Here is a 19,484-nt window from a genome sequence, read left to right as displayed (position 1 = left end):
CAGCAAAATTCTGAAGCATGAAAAGATTGTGAAGTCTGTGGTTGCAGCAATAACTGGGCATTTTGTTATTGTTATTTTGACAATGGGAGTGTACTGGTAGTGGTGACAAAATATGTAGATATCCTTGACTGACACCTGGGCATTTCTAAGATGCGTTGCATCTCACTCTAAGTAAGATACCTGGAGGATGTTAGCTGAATCATGCAGATAGATAAATGTTGCTAGGCTAAATCACACATGTGCTCAGGAAAGCTTGGGAATGGAATGTAGAAGGATGTTTCTGTTTCTCTTCTGGGCCAAGCCACACTCCACTTCTTACTTGCGCTTCATGCATGCAAGAATTAGGGATCTGCTGTATTTCCAAAATAGTAATTTCTGTGACACTGAAACCTTGAGGGTTTAAAGTGTCAGGAGGGAGAAGTATACACTGCTCTCTGGGAAGCAGAACTGAGTGGGGCCTGTAACAAACCATACTCACCCTCTGGTGCCATTAAGTTCCAGCAACACCTTTGTCTTCAGACCACCTCAGCCATCCATCAGTCTCAGCTCTGTGTCCTAGAGCTTAAACTAAGGCATGAAGTACCTTTGGCCTTACTCTGTTCCGCTGGCAATTGCCCTTCCAGACAGCGTAGCCGAGCGCACAGATGACAGAAAGCAGCTCAGTTCTATCTTGCTGACAGCCAGTTTGCTGTTCTGGAAACAATATTGGGACACAACTTGCAATTGCTTCCTTGGGTACCATCAGGCTTTATTATGAGAGCAACATGCACAAGAGCTGGAAAAGAACCTCATGATTCAGCTGTAAGTTTAGATACCTCTCGCAGCTCTCAGCATATTTTTTAAGTGTGTAACAGAGAGGCTACGTGAGTCTCGATTGATGAAATCAATTTTGTGTGAGTTTTGATCTTTACTTTTCTTTTACTGAATAACAGCAACGAACAAAGTATTACAAATGCTCTTAAAATACTCCTGTCCGTGCTATAGAACTAATTCTCTGTAGCTGATCAAAGGAAAAGGGACAGGGAAGAAACATAACCTTTCCTATGTTTTCTTTTAAATGCTAGGTCAGACTCAGCCATTCTATATAATGACCGGTCTGTGCTTGAAAATCACCACGTTAGTGCAGCGTATCGTCTTTTGCAAGATGATGAAGAGATGAATATTTTATCTAATCTCTCAAAGGATGACTGGAGGTAAAAATGAGCATGGTGGCTGCCTAGGGACCTTGCAGTATCGCCACGGACCGTTACTGCCTTGTTTGAATGGCAATATGCATTATTGTATATTACACATTGGTATTTGTATTGCTACCAAAAAAAAAGCTTTAGAAGGAGTTTGTCTTGCTTATTTCTGCTTTCAGTTTTCACCTCTGGTAGTGAGACCATACTTGGTGACGATGGATTATAATAGGAAATTGACTCCCCTCGAATTTCTAAGTCTGACAGAGACACCCTTCATACAGATCCATTTGTAACGGAGTGTAGAGCTAGCCTGCTGTTTGTCCATCCTGAAGCATAAATGTAACCTTTATCTACTTTGACACTCCATGCCTAGAAATTATAAATGAGTCTTAATGCAAAAAAGAACCCAGTCCAAAGAGCATAAATCAGTGTACTGTATATGCCAAGGTGATGTAAGAAGCTGTAATTTGAAATAAGCTTCATGCGACGTATGATTTCTGTGCCAAAATCAGCCCATGATTTGCTTTCTAATAGCAGACAGTTCAAACTGATGAGAGCTTTCTGTTTTTATGGGTGTTTTGAACTCCAGGGGGTGGTACTTTAAAAATAACCCAATGTGCTAGACAGGAAGAATCCTGCTCCGTGGGTCTTTCTCATGGGAGAGGAAGCAACTTGTGGGATCTTACGTGATGCATGGTGCCTCCTGCATAGGCTTAATTGTGACACAGTGCTGAGCAAGCAGTTCATTGTTTTTTTTAATATTAACGTGGGGAAATGAGCCCTTCTCTGGGGCCTGGCTTTTAGCAAGCTGGTCAGTGAAGGCTCTGCTTTAGCCTGAAGTTCCTGTTTATTTTAACTTGTGGACAGTGATGTGATCCTATATCTGAACACCAGGAATACAACTCGGGAATTTGCATGGCTGATTTCAATCAATGTGAGGGTTGTGGAGGAGTGGCCTGAGAAATTCTTTCCCCCAATATAGAAAATAGTCTCATGGTGGGCAGCAAGCAGGAATGGAAAAAAAAAAAATCTGCATTGAGGTGTTAAAAATCTAGTTTATTTTTTTAGCTACAGCTGGTAATGCCTTGTCAAATACTGGCAGCAAATTACTGCTTCCTTTTATGTTGGTGGGCGAAAAGCAAAGAACTAACTGACTAGAAAGAGCAGCCCTAGAGCCACTGTCTGCTGGGAACAGCAGAGCAGCTCATTGAGCGTGCTTCACTGTGTAGATACTCTCTTTAGGAAAATGGTCTGCTTTGGAGCTGTCAACTGTTTTTGCTTGAATCAAAGCTAGCTTCCGATATTTCTCATTGATTCTGTAGTGTCAGCATGTGTGTTCTGTTGAGGCCATATGTTTAGACCCAAAGTTTCAAAGATTAACCCATCTCTAAGAAACACTGTAACTGCCTGAGCAAAAATATGGAGCGGTTTGGTTTGCTGCGTTGTTCTCTCTCAAGTAGGGCTTTATTATTTTGTAGCTGTGAATCAAGCAGCACCTGCAGAATAAAGGCTATTATCTGGATGTGCTCTAGCTCCAAAACTGTGGATTTTTGTGTGCTTTTGCTTTTGACTGCGACTTTGAAATCCCATAGGCAAATGTTTGGGAAGCACTGGAGACGTCAGCTGACTTTAGCTGGACCTGAGGTGTTGAGATAAAAACCAAGAAGCCCCGATTTCTTAGACTGGCACTCAAAAATCGGACCCTCAGTACTGCAGGATGCTTTGGGCAACTGTTGAAGTGTGTCCAAACTGAACTTGATTTTTGTAGACATACCTGATAAATCTCTCTCAGCAAAAGGCCCGAGTGATGGTTTTTGGAAAGCAAATTCTGAAGTGCCTTTCTGAGCTGAACTCTCATTCCTTTTTTCACATTACTAGTAAGAGAAAATCTGATGGTCCGTGGGTTTTGAAATCCTAGGTGCCTGTGTGGATTTTATTGCTTTTGTGTTATTCAGTCATTAATTAGGGAATGTATTTTCAGGAAAGAAATGTAGCAAACTGGAGCTAGATTTTACGGTTGGAAAATAAATGGGCACAGCTTTCATAAGGGAAGCAGGTGAGACTGAAAGAGGTCTTTTGCGCTAAGTCAAGGAGAAAAGAGTTGGATGCTTACTAGTACTTAAACTACCTTTCTTCATTTAAGCAACCCTCTGTTGCTTGTTAAATATTTGAAAATCCGTTTGCTTGCCTCATGTCATTAATCCCATTTGTGGAAGTGATCAACAAGTAAATGAAGAAACTGTAACAAAAACGAATCCAAGCAAATTAAGAAAATTAACTGCCAAGTGAACAGATGCTTTCCAAGATACGGCTATAGATGTCTCTTCTGGTAGTGTATTTCATTGTTAACAATTTCCATGCAGTTTATTGAAACAAAGTATGTTTAGCACAAGCCCTTTACCATCAAGTACAGGATTAAAAGGGCATCTGGAAAATGTTTAGCTCCTTAACTCTGTATTGGAGTACAGCTGTGGGAAGTGACCTTTAATGCAATACTGACTTTGTCTGTAAAGCTGCTTGGGGGTTTTGTCCCTCAAGTAATGCTGAGCCCTCCTTGTCAATCACTGTTACTCCTTTTGTGATTGTGGTGAGAAATCTGGAATGTTTTTTGACTGAATGGAGATGACTTTGGTGAAAGCCTTCTTTTGTACATAACAGTGTGTGCGTGGTTGCATAATCACACCCTGTACTTGGAAAAGTTCGTTTCTGCGCATCCAGGATGGGCACATGGATATTCTGAGTGTTACACCTTGAGTGAGAATCAGCCAATGAAAATGCTTCCTTGTAGTGTTTTCCCTATTTATTTCCATAAGAATAAAGTAACGAGACTTCAGGTGGATGAAATGAGCAAAGTGGCTCACTTCAAGAGATGTTACTGTTGGCTCCTAGCATAGAGATCAGGTGATCTCCAATGGCCTTTTCCCTGTCCCTTCCCCATGAGTGCGAGGGGAACAGTACAGCTCTGAGGTGAACGCTGATACGGAGCAAAGACACATCCGACAAAGTATCCTACAAAATGATGTCAGGTTCTCTGAGGCAAGAAAGGTAAACCCATGAAGTAATTATTCTAAAGAGAAGAGAAAGGCATTTTCCAGAGGGATCAATGCAAGGCTTGGACGTGTTTACATGTAAAGTCAGCCAGAGTCTTATCATGGCAATCAGTAATAAAAATACCAGAAGACTGTGCTTGTGGGACTGTGCCACATAGCATGTTTACACATGAATCGTCTGCAGGACATCGGTTAGAAACAAAAAATCAAAGCTGCGACATTGGCCACTGGATGAGTTGTTGTTTGGCCTATGAGAATAATAAACCAAGACATTAACTTCAGGTTTCCCTCTTCTCCAGTTGCTTTTCCTGACCTGTTCCTTGACAGCCTGCTCTGTCTGCCTAATTGTTCATTTCCCTAATTCTGCAGCAGTTAACAAAGGGCATAGACAAGTAATCTTAGGCTTGATTTGCAAAGTTGATAACATCAACTTTTTCTCAGTGGTAAACTTCTCTGCGTGAGAATGTAATGTGTGACTGGCTCCTGGACTCTGGCCTTAAGGAATATGTATTGTACTATGAGAGAGGACATCTGGAAGTGTAGTAAGAAATATTCAAATCCATAATTACTCAGCCAAGCAGCACAGCCAGGTCTATAAAAAAGTCTATGAGTCCACGAGGGATCTTCTGTTGAGGGGACCTACAAGAAAACCCATTAGAAAGCCCTAGCAGAGCCGTGATATTCTTGGAAGTGATCACTTTGATGGGACAGTGTATTTGCTACCACAAACAGTGGTCTAAAAGAGGATGAATGAGAAACCCAAGCTCAGGTTTTGACTCTGCTACAGGTCTCCTGGGAGATTCTGCCAACTCACTTCTGTTGGAATTCACTTCCCTGATGTGAAGAAGCAATTGTCTCAGCTTTCTTGTCACTTCAGGGAGCAAGGCAGTACCTCCAAAGGCCAGTTCCTTCCGCTTATCTGAGGATGGCAGGAGCCATGCTCTGGAGGTGCTGAGCTTCATCCAGTCTCCACAGCAAGAGCAGCTGAACTGGCTTCCATAGAAACCTGCTGACAGCAATGACAGGAATGGGTCTTACACACAAAGACGTAGCGCACACTATGTTCCCACACTGGCTGTCAAGACAAACAACAGAAATAGTTTGAAGATGGATTAAAGAAATTGAAGGCAGACAGATTCTAGAGTGGTGCTGAGCCATTAGACTTTGTTTTCAGCTATGGCCCAGAAAGTTGCCTGAGGCTCTTACTGCAGCTCCTGCCTTCTTGAACGCTCCCCAGTTGTTGGAAGCTCCCTAACTGGGAAGTGTTGGAAGAGAAGGCTGAAGGAAACCCATGGTTACATGTGACTCAGCCCAACCAAATTCCCCCACTGTGCCCAGTGCCGCGAGTAATTTAGATGGGCTGTGGGAAATCACCATCAAAGCTGGCAGTCAGCATCCCTGGTGGTAATACTTGTGTCTTCCTCTGTATGTTGACGACACCTTTTTCTGTGCAGCTGGGTGAGGAAGCTGAAGAAATGCCACTGCCAGCGTGTACTGTGTGTGGTGGAGCACAGGGCAGAGAGGGGCGAGCTGGTGAGGCATCGCGCAGCTCCTGCTGTGTCTTTGGGGCCGCTTTCAGGACGTAATTGAACCGTGCTTAGTCAGGAGCAAGCTTTTGTGCCTGTGGTCTGCCTTTCTGCAGTGCCTTGACTGCCACAGTAATGTTGCTTTCAGTTCTGAGGCCAGAGCTGGGTGCTCTCCCCTGAGGACTCAGCATGCTCCGGTGCCTCGGGTGAACGTGTGCCGGGTCTGCCGTGTGGAACGTGGGCTGCAGGTGTGAGTTGTAGCGTTTGCCAAAGACCGATGTGGAAGGAGGCAGGGCCTGCCTGTCTCTGGTGCCCGATTCTGCTTGAAGTTGTGTCAGTTGCTCCTGACTGCGTGTGAAGCAAAGAGGAGTTAGGTCAGGTTTGCAGCTTGTACAGACACATAGACAAAGCTTCCCGTGGGCCTGCAATGCAGATGGCAGTGTCTTTCCTGCCCTGGGGAGGCCAGGATGGGACACAGGAGCGTGCATGCCCTCTCAAAAGTGCTAAAAGAAGAGTGTAGAGCTTTTTTGTTTATGAAACTGATTTTTATTGTGTGGTTTGTTTGGGTTTTTTTTTAAATCGGATTTTATTGGGTTTATTTTTTTGTTGTTTGTTGTCCAATCTTGGCCAAAATTCTTTGTGTCAGAACTGAAGTTGCCTGCTTCTCCATGGGAGGAGCTGTCTGTCCATCTTGAATGTTCCCAGGGATGGATGGGGCATCTGCCTTCTGTGCTGACGGGTTGTTGTTCTGTGCACGCTGCCAGGGTGGGTCTGGCTTCATGTTCACCCCCCTGTATTTGGTACCTGAGGCGAGAGCTGGCTGAGGACAGCCACCCCCCACTGTCCTGCTCATCCTCAGACTGCAAAAATGCCACCTGCAGGCCCCAGTAACCTGGGTGGTGCTCCAGGGGAGTCCAACAGTCTCTGGTGGTCCTGGGTCATTATGGGTGGTCCTGGGTCATCCTCGGCAGTCCTCGGTGGTCTCCGATGGTCTCTGGCAATCTCTGTCAGTCCCTGGCTGTTCTCGGTGGTCTGCGGTGGTTTTTGGCAATCTCTGGTGGTACTTGGTAGCCTCCAATGAACTCCTCCTGGTGCTCTGGTGCTGCCAGACAGAAGGTGGCAGCCCCGGTCATCGCCTCTTCCCCAGGGCTCAGGGCAGAGGAGATGGCCCCGCTTCATGAGGGGTGGTGGTGCAGGGTGGGAAAGCAGGGCTCATGTGCAGCTTGACAGCTGGGTGACCTTTCTACGAGCCTGCCCGGTGTCAGTGTGGATGGTCCACTCTAGGGCTGGTGTGTGCTGCCTGGGTGGCGTCGCTTGGTCTCTCTGCGGGGCCCCTGAGAGCCCCTGGCAGCCCTGCGGTGCTCCAAGCAGCCTGGCAACGGCGGTGTGGTGCCCCTTCGGGCTTGTGCAGGGTGGATCCAGCTCCATGGGCTCCTGCTGGTCTTGCGATGGATCCACCTGCATGGGCTCTTGCTCGTGGCATGATGGATCCACCGGCATTGACTGTGGATTCTCTCATGGTGGATCCACCTGCATGGGCTCAGGGCCATTCCCTGTCAGGCCAACTGCCACGTGCCGGGCGCACTTGGCATCGGTGCTGCTCGTTGTGTCGTGCAGCTTCCGTTCCGAGCTTGGGCTGCACCCTCAGGGGCTGCAATAACCTCTTGTTGCTCACCCGGCTGGCGCTGGGCTCTGGTCTGGCTTGGCCGCGTCCTCCCCTGCCGAGCACGCTTGCTGTCAGGGTTTCCAGCTGTGCAGCGAGCTGTGGGCCAGCCGCAGGGCTGCCCGCTGGTGCACCGGAAGGCCGGCGAGGTCACCAACGGCCGCTGGTGCACCGGAAGGCCGGTGAGGTCACCAACGGCCGCTGGTGCACCGGAAGGCCGGTGAGGTCACCAACTGCCCGCTGGTGCACCGGAAGGCCGGTGAGGTCACCAACGGCCGCTGGTGCACCGGAAGGCCGGTGAGGTCACCAACTGCCGCTGGTGCACCGGAAGGCTGGTGAGGTCACCAACGGCCGCTGGTGCACCGGAAGGCCGGTGAGGTCACCAACTGCCCGCTGGTGCACCGGAAGGCCGGTGAGGTCACCAACGGCCGCTGCCATGGACTGGACGATGGCCCGTCAGGCCCAGAAGGCCCCATTGTGGGCGGCCATTTTGAATGGCAGAGAGAAAGGCCACCCCTGGGGCCTGGGGACTGCCCTCCGGCCCCCCTCCTGTGCCCTGGGCTCCAGCCATGTGCCAGGTCTGGGTCCCCGCTGCAGGCCAGGGCCACAGTGTCCCGGGATTGCCGGGGAGTCTCCTTTGCCCTCTGGCTGCTTGTCTCCCTGCAAATGCCATTGTCCCCTCACGGGATGGTGGCAGAGAGGGGCAGAGGGGAGGAGAGGGCCTGGTGGCCTTGGGGCTGCTGCACAAGGATGATGGGAGGAGGCCATTGCAGGGCCACCGAGTTGGTTGGAGGGGGGCCATTCAGCAGGAGGGTGGGAAGGACCATGGGGGATTGCTTTCTGTGGCTTGTTCCTGCCTCAGCTGCCAGATGTGTGGCTGAAGATGAAGACAGAGCCACCCTGATGTTGCCCAAAGAGTAGCTGTGGCTCTGTTGTGGCTCTTGACAAGCTTGTGGGACCCACTTGGTCTTGGCCATGAGCTCTGCAGGGGAGTGTGTAGGGTGAAGAGCGCGTATGTCCTTCTCCCCCATCAGTTGATTGCCATGGACCTCAAGCAGCATAAAAGCTGCTGAGAGCACAGCATCAGTGAAGGAGTAAAGGGAGGTAATTTTCTTTCCTCCACAGTGACTAAAGAAGAAACAGTCTGCAAACAGAAATCTTGCTGACTGTTGTGGAAACTGTGAAGGTGTCTCTGGTGACGTCATGAAAAGAAGGGTGTTAACTTGTCTTTTTAAATGAAAGCTGACCCATTTCTGAATCTCTCAAATGCTGAGCTGGTATGCTAACCTTGGGCTGTTGTTCCTCTGTTAGCCTGTGGAGAGCTGAACTAAAAGAAAGAGAAAATAAATTTGTATTGTGTGCTAGATCAGAATGTTCTGTATTTTAAAATCTCTAGGACATCCATATTATCTTCAAAGGCATTTCAGCTGGATCCTAAACATGTTTGCTTATGAAAAATTCCTACAGGAGTAGTTTGAACGAAGTAGTGCAGGTTCTCCAAGGGTTTGACTACATATATGCATCATATATACTAGGAGAATACTTTTAACATGCTATTTTTTTTTCATTAATAATATGACTAAACAGCCCTCACAGGTATTGACAAATTTTAGTCAACTGGAAAGAGATTCAGGTTCAAAAGTTCACCTGATTCATGCTGAGGCTTTAAACAGTCTTTTTACTTCCTTCTAAGACCACCCTATAAAAGAAACCATTTTAAGAGGTTTGTGCTTAATTGAAAAAGGAGTACTAATACTAATACGCCCTTCAAAAAACATGCAGGTTTTATTTTAGCAAGAAATAGGCACCTAGATTAATTTGCAGCCCTCCCACTCCTGTGTTTGTATAGAAAATCATTCATCCTCTCCCCCATCCCTGAAAGAGGGATAATGGAAAGAGCAACATACAAAGGCTGAATTACTGTCAATAATTTGCAGATAGACAGCAAAGAAGAAACTGGAGTGTGTCTGATGCTGTTTTTTGTGTTTCTCTTGTTCCACTCATCGTGATGCCATCCAAAAGGGAATTCAGAGCTCTAGTGATTGAGATGGTGTTGGCCACTGATATGTCCTGTCACTTCCAGCAAATCAAAGCCATGAAGAATGCTTTGCAGCAGCCAGAAGGGTGAGTCACTTCACAATACTGTGCAGTGAGGGGTTATGTTTCAGCTGGTGCTTTGCCATTGTGTTTGACTTCAAAAGCACCTCTCCAGAGGCCCTCACTCTCTTTAATGTCCACATCAATTCTCTTTCTGCTGTTGAATTTTGAATGAATTCACTTAGGAGTGGACTGGCACCACCTATACACACATCTCTATTTTGTCCTGGTGGACTAAAGCTTCTAAAGGTCGCCATGTTGCGATAAGCCTTCCTGGGAATTTCCCTTGGATATCAGGGTAACATCAAGGACATGATCCAGCTGAATAACCTCCACAGCTTGCATATGATTCAAAGTTATAAAGATCTGCAGAACACAACTTAGGCATTGCCCTTCTGCAGATGGCATCTGCTGCCACCTCGGCAAGGGGCCTGCTCCATAAACAAAGAGCAGATGAAAACAACTTGAGATCCACTGGAGAAGGACTGGAAAATAACAGATGGAACTGTATGGGGAAAGCCTTTTCTTCTTCCCAGTATGCCACTAGGAGCTCTAATATTTTGTCCACAGCTCTTCCCCATAAAATTCCTGTCATACTGCAGAAAGCTCTGAGTGATGGTCGCTTTTTCACCCTGGACACGTCTGTCAAAGCCTCCCAGAATTACACCTGTATCAGACCAGAGTGTGACTAGCCATTTGGTCCTCTCAAAAGCTACAACTTTTTCAGGTATTTCAGATAGTCAAAAGCTGGAATTTAAAAATGAGACTATCCATTCCAAGAAAACCTCTTAGGTTATGGTTTTAAGAAATTGCCAGCATCTTTTTGTTCTGTGGAAACAGATGTAAGGATTCCCTTCTGACCTCACACTAGTTTTCTAGCAGTGAAATGAGTTACTGTGTAGACTCATCAGTGCCCCTGAGACCAGATCCTAACTGTTCACTGCGGTAAGATGGTAGGGACCAACGTCTCTTCTGAGCTGCATAAAACAGCCCAGCTGAAATGGGGAACACAGCAACTCTTCAAGCCTGTTTGTGCAGATAAGCAAGCCTAGAAAGAGCTTAGCAAGACTGGGCAAAATTTCTTTTTGCACTTCATTTCTCTTTTACAACAGGAGTTGTGTATGCTGGAGAAAAAAAATAGTATTTCATAGTTGTCTGTTTTTAGAAACACATAAATTGCTCCATTCTCTCATTTCTCCAACAAATATTCTAATGACCTCATGTTCCTGCTTAGGTGATATTTTTGTCTTTCTCCACTTCAAAAGCAGACAATTAATCTATTTGATCTTTTGGATTTTCAGAATTGACAAGCCGAAAGCCTTATCACTGTTGTTACATACAGCAGATATCAGCCATCCAGCCAAGGCCTGGGATCTCCATCATCGCTGGACCATGTCTCTGCTAGAAGAGTTCTTCAGACAGGTAAAGCTGGGGAAGTTCCTCTGTATTTCTTCAGCACAGAGGGATTGTGTAGGATTGAGCATGGAAGTAGTGAAATATGAACACAGGCTTTTTCCTGTTTCTCTGATTTAGGCAAGAACCTCCTAAATGATACGAAGCTTTCTCATCTGGCGCTAGTATCACTGGCTATTATGCCTCTTGGGAAGTTAGTGTCTGATACACTGCCTACAGATATGGACATTATCTACATAGTAGAAATTCTGATTTGGGAAGTCAATATGTGTTTTGAATTAGCAAAATATAGAATATGTGATGTTCTACTTAGCTATAGAACCATAGAAAACAGATTTAGGTAGCTGTACTTTATGAAATTGTACTTAGATTGTTGGAGTAGATGTGAAAAATGCATTACTCTTACTTTAGATGAACTAATCTGTTTTATAGCTCACAGTGGACTGCCTGTTGACAGACCGAAATGTAAACAAATCATTAAGCTCTGTGAGATAGCTGTAAGCTTCCCAAGTGACTAATTAAAAGCATTTAAAGAGCTGCCTTAAAAAAAAAATATGTAAAACTAAACAGAGCACTTAAGAGTGTTTAGGATACTTTTCACAAATATGAGTTACTAAACTAAGCAGAAAACTGAGTGCTTAATTTCCCTCCAGAGTTCAATAACTTCATGTTTTATAGTAAATCTCAATGAAAAAAAGAAAAATATATGACAATTTTTAAATGGTGTCTGTTTTTTAAAGGCACTGTGGGAATCCCTTCTTAATAGAGACATTGCAAGAATTTGCTTTGAAATTAATCTTTTCATTTGTTTTTCAAACCAAGAGTGGGTTTACTAGGTGGAAGCAGGTAGATCATACCTGCAGCTGTGTCTGTGTTGCCACACAGGAGGCTCAAGCAAGTAGGATGATTTTCACATATGTCTTAGGGAGAAGTCTGTGCATGTTTATGCTTTTCTAGCTCAAAATTGTACTAGATGTGTTAAAATACACCACTGCTGAGTCCCCCAGATACTGGTGAGGGAATTAAGATTGGCTAGATATTGAGACCACAAAAAGCCAAAGTTTTGATCTGTTCTATGCGTGTAATGAAGAAAAAATATTATTTTATGTTTTCATAAGAATAATTTCATTTCAGCCAACAAATCCTACTTTAGTTTTGAATGACAGATGGCTCCGCTTTTAGATAAACCTCTACATAAAACTTGTATTCTAGTTAAAAATTCAGATGCAGTATTAATTCCCTCTTCAACAAAACCCTTAAGCATAGACTTGCCTTCACTGAAGTTATTTAGTACTAGATCAATAAATACATCCCTACCTGACAGCAGAAGAATCAAGACATTCTTCTCACAAGCTGAGAAGTACCACTAGACAGAGGGAACCATGTTGATAAGAAACTGTGCTGGCCTCAGATTAGGTATTGTATTTCCTTATGCTCTTCACCTGCAGACCCTCTCCTGTTCTTTCTGTTCTGTGCTCTGCAGAGATTTAACCTGTACCAGTACAGGTCCCCAGCCCTGTTGGTTTCCAGGTTTTTTGTGATGTGATACAGGTGTTCCTACACCAAGTAACCATCCTGTAGGTGTGAATGATGCTTCTGAGTACAATGCTGAGGTTTTTTACATTCAGCAGCTATGGTGAGCATCTCTTAGAGCAAACATCTTGCATGAATTAATTTGTTTTACTAATGCACTTTAGATAGCTGTGAGGGAGCTGCCCAAACAGCTTTGAGGAAGTCAAAAGCTTTGAGGAGTCAAAATATCTCTCTGAGCAGTTACAAAGGCAGTTAGGGGTTCCTTCATGAAGAGAATTAGGTACTTGGGTTTTTAAGATGCATAAGGAGTACAAGAAGAATGATGATTAGAGCTGTCATTGAGAGATGGTTTTCCTGAGAGATCAGCAGACACAGTAAAGGAATGTTACTTGGAAATACTTCTGTTTGTATTGTTTGAAACAATGTGTTTCAAACTCCTAACATAAAGCAGAATTGTTCTGCAACAGAAGAATACTATTATTTGTTGTTCCACCCAAAACTCTAATGGGACTTGTGCCCCCATTTAATGTATGTTATATTAACAAAAAGAAGAATTCAACTCTTATGCCTACAGAAGTTTTTCTCTGGTTAGTTTGCTGGCTGTTTTAGCTTACATTTGACACTGGCAAGAAGTTCAGCATGGTTAATGTGAACTGCTGATTGGAGGAATTGATCCTAGAGTATATTTAACAGGCTATTTAAGTTTGAATGCTCAGTGGGGTGTATTGTAATTATGTTATCCTATATATCTTCTCAGCATAAAGTGGTATGTTATGGAGTGCCTGAATAAAGTTAAAAGGCTTTTTGAGAATATGCAGCTTGAAAGAATGGGGGAAAATGGGGTTATAGCACTTCTTATAAATCTTTTACGCCATCTTGTGATGTTAGAAAAGGACTTTCAGTTCTGAGGGCTGGAAAGTGTTTGGATTTTTGTACTTTGGCACTTAACGAAAACATTGAGAATGTCAGAATCATAGCATCACAGAATACCAGGCTGGAAGGGACCTCAAGAATCATCTGGTCCAACCTTTCTTGGTAAGGACACAGTCTAGACAAGGTGGCCCAGCACCCTCTCCAGCTGAATCTTAAAAGTGTCCAATGTTGGGGGATCCACCACTTCCCTGGGGAGAATATTCCAATGGCTGATTGTTCTCATTGTGAAAAATTTTCCTCTTGTGTCGTCAGAATCTCCTCAGGAGTAACTTGTACCCATTACCACTCATCTTTACCATGTGATTCCTTGTAAAAAGGAAGTCTCCGTCTTCTTCGTAGCCACCCTTTAAACACTGGAAGGTGGTGGTAAGGTGTCCCCTATGCCTTCTTTTCTCAAGGCTGAACAAGCCCAGTTGTCTCAGCCTTTCCTCACATGGCGGCCTTCCCAGTCCTTTGATCATCATGTGACCCTTCTCTGGACCCTCTCCAGCCTGTTCACATCTTTTTTGCGTAGTGGGGACCAAAACAGAACACAGTATTCCATGTGTGGCCTGGCAAGCACTGAGTAGAGTGGGATAATGACTTCTTTATCTCTGCTAGTGATGCCCTGGTTGATGCAACCCAGCACCCTGTTGGCTTTCTTTGCCACAGGAGTGCACTGTTCACTCATATTGAGCTGCTTGTCCACCAGGACCCCCAGGTCCCTTTCCACAGAGCTGCTCCCCAGCCGGGTAGATCCCAGCCTCTGCTGCACTCCTGGATTATGTTTTCCCAGGTGCAAGACCTTACACCTGTCGGTGTTGAACTTTATCAGGTCCTTGTAAGCCCACTCTTCCAGCCTATTCAATTCTTCCTGCAGGGTGACTCTCACTTCCAAAGTGTCCACTTCCCTACTCTGGTATCATCAGCAAACTTCATCAGAGTACGCTTGATCCCATCATACCCAACACTTATGAAGATATTAAACAGCACTGGAGCCAACGTCAATCTCTGGGGGACCCTGCTTGTGACAGGTTGCCAGTTTGAAAAGGAAGTATTTACCACCAGTCTCTGAGTGTGTCCTGTCAGCCAGTTCCCCACTCAGCACACAGACCACTTGTCTAGACCCTAATGCATCAGTTACTCTAGGAGGAGGCTGTGAGAAACTGTATTGAAAGCCTTGGAGAAATCCAGGTAGATAATGTTCACCGCTCACCTCACATCAACTGAGCAGGTTACTCGGTCCCAGAAAAAATGTCAGCGTTTCCTTTGGAAGAAAAAAGTAATCTGCATCTGGTCAGCCATGACCTGTGAATTCCTCATCTGAAAGACTAAAAAAGGCATGCAAAGAGATTCAGTCCCTGAAAACTCAGTCCTGATGCTGATGTTCTCTCTTTAAAGGTTTGCTCTGAGAACTGAGTTCTGCTGGGCTGCCTGGAGAACTGCAGTGAGAAGCATTCCTGTGCTCAAGTGGGTTTTTAGTTGGTGTGTAGAAGTACCAAGCAGGCAGAGAAAGCTCTAAGGAAAGATTCACTGGAATCAGGATGATGAATTCACCAGTTTCTTCTTGGACTATGACTTTTCCAGCCAGACTCAAATTCTCCACCATTTGTGTTAAAAAAGAAAAAAATACAGAAACAAAACGTAATTAAAGAAAGCAAAATCAGAGGCTTTTACAGTCATGACCTAAGATATCAAAGTGCAATGTATCTTGCCTTTTTCTAATTTCTTGTCAATTTTTTTTCTCCAGGGTGACAAAGAAGCAGAACTAGGGCTTCCCTTTTCTCCACTGTGTGATCGCAAGTCTACTATGGTTGCTCAGTCTCAAATAGGTATGTCCCTTTTGGTGCATGCAAAGTAGTGTCGTAAAAGCAAAACTTACTTCTCCCTGTAGGGCTAAGATCACTGTGATCTCTTATCATTTGGAACTATGTTAAAGAGAGGAGATAAAGCACAATGGCGTTATTTTCCCCAGATCAACAATTCGAAGCTCAGGAGCCATTAAATTTATGGTGGTGGTTCCATGCAATAACCAAGTTACCTCTGATGTGTCTGCAGAGATGACTACAGTGCCTGGTTGTAACGCTACTCCATGGTTTTCTGAGCTGTGAAGATGAGTCATATGTGGCAACGTGTTGTGATATCATAATTATTGGTTGATATGAAAATGTAATGTCAGTCCCTTCGATGACCTGGGCAAAACCTATTGTGTGTTTTTCCATTTATTCCTCCCATCCTTTCTCTCCCAGTGCTTCAAGACAACCAATATTTGCCGTTGAAGCCAAGCAACTAGCAAACTTATTTCTGATCCACCCAGCCATCTACTTCTCTGGTTATTGAGTGAAAAAGTAGAAGGATAGGGCAACAAGCCTGGTATTTGGTGAGAAAACAAGAGGAGCTAAGTGAAGTAAAATGGTTAGGGGGCTGGGAGCAAAAATAGCCCAATAGAAAATGGATTTATGGGTGGATTTTTATATCTAGGAAGCAAGTGAATTAGAAGAATGTGATCTAACCTCAACTGGAGAGTAGGAAGTCAAATGGAATAACAAGAAAGAGAACACAGACCCTGAAAATTAGGGAACTGTGACCAGAAGCAGATATAGGGAGAATGTATTAAAGGAAAACAAAAAATTTGAAGTATGAAACGTCTCTCAAAGAACAAGATATCACTGAACCTAGGAAAGTTCAGATTTATAGCTGTGGCTAAGAGCCATTTCTATTTAAAGTTATTTCACTGTTCCTGTTAGTCAAGCCGTTTTCTGAGGGCCCCATCTGAGACTTTTCTGGCTTTGTTAGTTTAGACAGTTCAGTCAGAATCTGAACTTGAAAAGCCCTGTGCAAGCCTGGCCCAGTTGCCAGACTTGTAGTGTTTATTCCTCTGCATTGGTGATCAGAAGAGTGGGAATGTTTGTAGAGCACAGTGCAACTGTGTGTTCTGCCATCAGCTCAGTGGAGGGAAGTAGCAGCAAACTTGAAGTGCTGCAGTCTCAGCTAAAACCAACATTGAGGACTCCTGGCCACACTACACCTACTGCTGTGCTGTGGGAGAAGGTAAACTCTGGCTGGTGTGGAGGGAAGCGCATGCAGAGGCTTCTCTTTCACACCCCTTCTTTCATCTTTCAGATATGTCCCTCACGCCTTACAGGAAAGAGGAGTCGTGCTTCACATGGGGTCCCTCTCTGTAGAGCTATGTGTGTGCTTGAAAATCAGTTTTCCTTGTCCCCCTCTTTTGTGCTCCTTTGCTCAGGAAGGCCAGTAGAGCCAAGATGCCCCATGTGTCAATCCACTGCAAAATTAATGATGAATTAAACTATCACCAACACAATTCCCCCTTAGAAAAGAGGCTCTCATCAGTAAGCAAAGGCAGCCTTATTTAGTCATGTACTATTTGTCACTATATTTTATTTGTACAATTTAGTAATCCATTGACATTAATAGGCTACTGTCTATAAATCTTGCCTTCTAACATTATAAAACTTCATTTCTCAGTCTGCTGCACAAATTGGCAGTGTCTTTCTGTAACATCTCCTTTGTTAAATCAAAACCTCTTACGTTTTCTGGCTATCCGCTGAGGCAAGGCTTTCAAAGTCGTAGGGTAGATTCTCAGACAAATAATCTGTTCCCATTCACTTATTTACCTGATTAACAGCCTTAACAAATTGTTCCCTGGAATAGTAATTACTACATTTCTTTCCAAAAGTAAGTTCTTATTGAATTCCAAATGGTGCTATTGTCTGCAGCAAGCAGCCATCAGTCCCCACAAATAAAAAACCTCTGTCCTTTGTGAAATAATATTCTGCTCTTGGTTCTGTCAAGGACAGAGACTAGAAATCCTGTTTGGGTGGCTCAACTTTTCTGTAGTCGCTGGTTTGCTGCTCTAAGTCCACTGCAGATGCAACAGCAGTGAATAAGCATTTTCATTATCAAAAGATTTTCACAAATGGACACTGAAGGTTTTACAGTACAGACTTTTTTCGTGCCAATGGAGCAATCTTACAGCAAAAACTTTCTCAAAAGAATGTCTTTCTTGTTGCTTCAGTTTGTGAAGAAATTGTTTAAATTGGTAATTTAAAAAAACATGAATATCAAATAATAAGCCTGGATTTGAAAACCTGTTAGTGCCAGTGACCAATTTATCATCTTTTTTCTTGTTCAATAGAATAAGTGTGGTAAATATTTCTGTACCACAGTGAAGAACAGAAATCAGGAGATTCATGTCCAGAAGTCAGGCTGCTTATCAGAGTGGGGGAGACAAACAAACTGCAAAGAAAAAGCAGGCCAAGACTTGTATTTTCCAACAAGAATATCAGGAGTTGAAGCTTCTTTATATGTCTCAGACTGTAGGAAGCTTGTTTGACTGGAGGTCGGCCTTTGTTGTTATTGTCCTCTTTTGCAGCTGATAAATGTAGCAACATCCATTCATTTTTGTCCTTTGACAGGCAAGAAAGAAAATTACAACTTCAGAAAAAATTGTATAAAGGTTGATGAGTGTTTGCTGATGATTCTTTATTTTTGTTCGTTTGCTTTTTTGGTGGTGGGCTTTAGGGAAGCTGCCCTCTAGCCAGTGTTTGGCACAGTGGCATTCTCAGATGGAATGAATGAGCACTAGGCATATGCCTGGAATCTATCTTCAGCATGCAGTGTTAATTGGTAAAATGTTCTTAGTTGCTGGGGTACAGAAATATTTACCACACTCATTCCATTGAAGAAGAAAAAGTGTGATATTATGGTCATTAGAATTAATAGTGTTTAAACCCCAGGTTTATTATTTGATAGTCAGGGGGTTTTAATTAGCAAAATACATCACCATATTTAAATCACAGTGTCTTTAGGTAAGAAGAGAGAGAACACAGTGGGGAGGGAGGGAGGCACTTGGGAATATAGTGTAATTTACATAATTATTAATAAAGTCCTAAATTTTGTTTCTACAATAGCAGATTATGTTTCCCAACATCATTGTAATCCCTATTTTAAGGTAATACCTGAATATTTTATTTAAGTTATAGGGAATAGAGAACAAAATACCACTTATCAAAGAAAAGTTCTCTTATGTCTTTGAGTTTGTTTACCTGTGGTCCCTTGTGCCACCTCTCCCTTTGTTGGTGAGATGCAAGACTTCTCCCAGGGAAAACTTATTTCTTAGTTAGAACTGGACCTTGTGTTTGTGTGAAAATATTGATTATCTCAGGAAGCAGATACCACTACCTCGCTGCTGAAGTTACAGCCATACATCTGATATCAGAGATTTGCATGTCTTAGGGGTTTTAGTGGTGATGGAGTAAATAGCAGTGGTATTTATTACTTGCCAAGCAGAAGTGACAAGATACTGTGGCTTGGGTTTCTTTGGTCATTAAGAGGTAAAATTTCTTTTGAGTGAAGGGGAATAGAAGAGACATATAGACAGACAGACACACACATATACATAAATCAAATTCTTATCCTCAGGACTCCTGTGGCACACTGAACAGTGTTCTTAGTACAATTTCAATCGTTTTAAAAAAATTGTATTAATTTTCTGGGATAATCTAGGTTGTGATCTAGCACACAATTCACACAATTTCCTGTTATGGCTTTATACTACATACATTTCTGATTAGATCCCTGGGAGAGTTCTTTTTTTTTCAAAATTTGAATAGTTAAGACTGTCTCAGTGTTATAGGAGCATGTGATTCAGATGTTCAGATCAGACTGCATATTTTCTCCAGATTTACAGAATGTTATTATGAAATTCTGAGAACTTGCAAGTAACATTTTTAATTTGGCTAGGCACGAAAATACACTTAATTACCCATTCTTTTAGAAATTTAGCAAAAATTGGGGGGGTGGGGAATGGAAGTAGAAGGGTGCTCAACTGCTTTGCACTCAGGATGTGGCTCAGAGCATCTGTGAGTTCAGATGGCCCATGAGGTCTCTTATTTTACTGTTCAGGGTCTGTCATAGAAACATATTGTGATCCAGTCAGAGAAATGATAATATTGTGAATGTATAATTAATAGTTACAATTACCAAATCTTTTAAAATTTTGACAGTGGGAAAGGATCTGAATCCTCATGTGCCTTAGGAGGAATTAAGGATGTAGTTGTTGGTTACATGCAGCATTAAGAAATTT

At 43.5% G+C, this 19,484-nt stretch overlaps 1 protein-coding gene across 3 annotated transcripts in view; it reads left to right on the top strand.

The window, feature by feature from the left end:
* The window catches only part of PDE1C (phosphodiesterase 1C), a 296,676-nt gene that overhangs the window by 246,394 nt on the left and 30,798 nt on the right, over positions 1 to 19,484 (top strand). For all 3 annotated transcript variants that reach the window (XM_037386207.1, XM_037386208.1, XM_037386209.1), the window contains 4 exons: positions 1,065 to 1,193; positions 9,443 to 9,544; positions 10,819 to 10,939; positions 15,126 to 15,207. In XM_037386207.1, coding sequence (XP_037242104.1) covers positions 1,065 to 1,193; positions 9,443 to 9,544; positions 10,819 to 10,939; positions 15,126 to 15,207 — 434 coding nt within the window. The remainder of the gene's footprint in view (positions 1 to 1,064; positions 1,194 to 9,442; positions 9,545 to 10,818; positions 10,940 to 15,125; positions 15,208 to 19,484) is intronic.

This window comes from Falco rusticolus, chromosome 4 (assembly GCF_015220075.1).
Source record: "Falco rusticolus isolate bFalRus1 chromosome 4, bFalRus1.pri, whole genome shotgun sequence".
Classification (NCBI taxonomy): domain Eukaryota; kingdom Metazoa; phylum Chordata; class Aves; order Falconiformes; family Falconidae; genus Falco; species Falco rusticolus.
The sequence above is the reverse complement of the archived record's forward strand: the minus strand, read 5'-3'. Positions and strand labels throughout refer to the sequence as shown.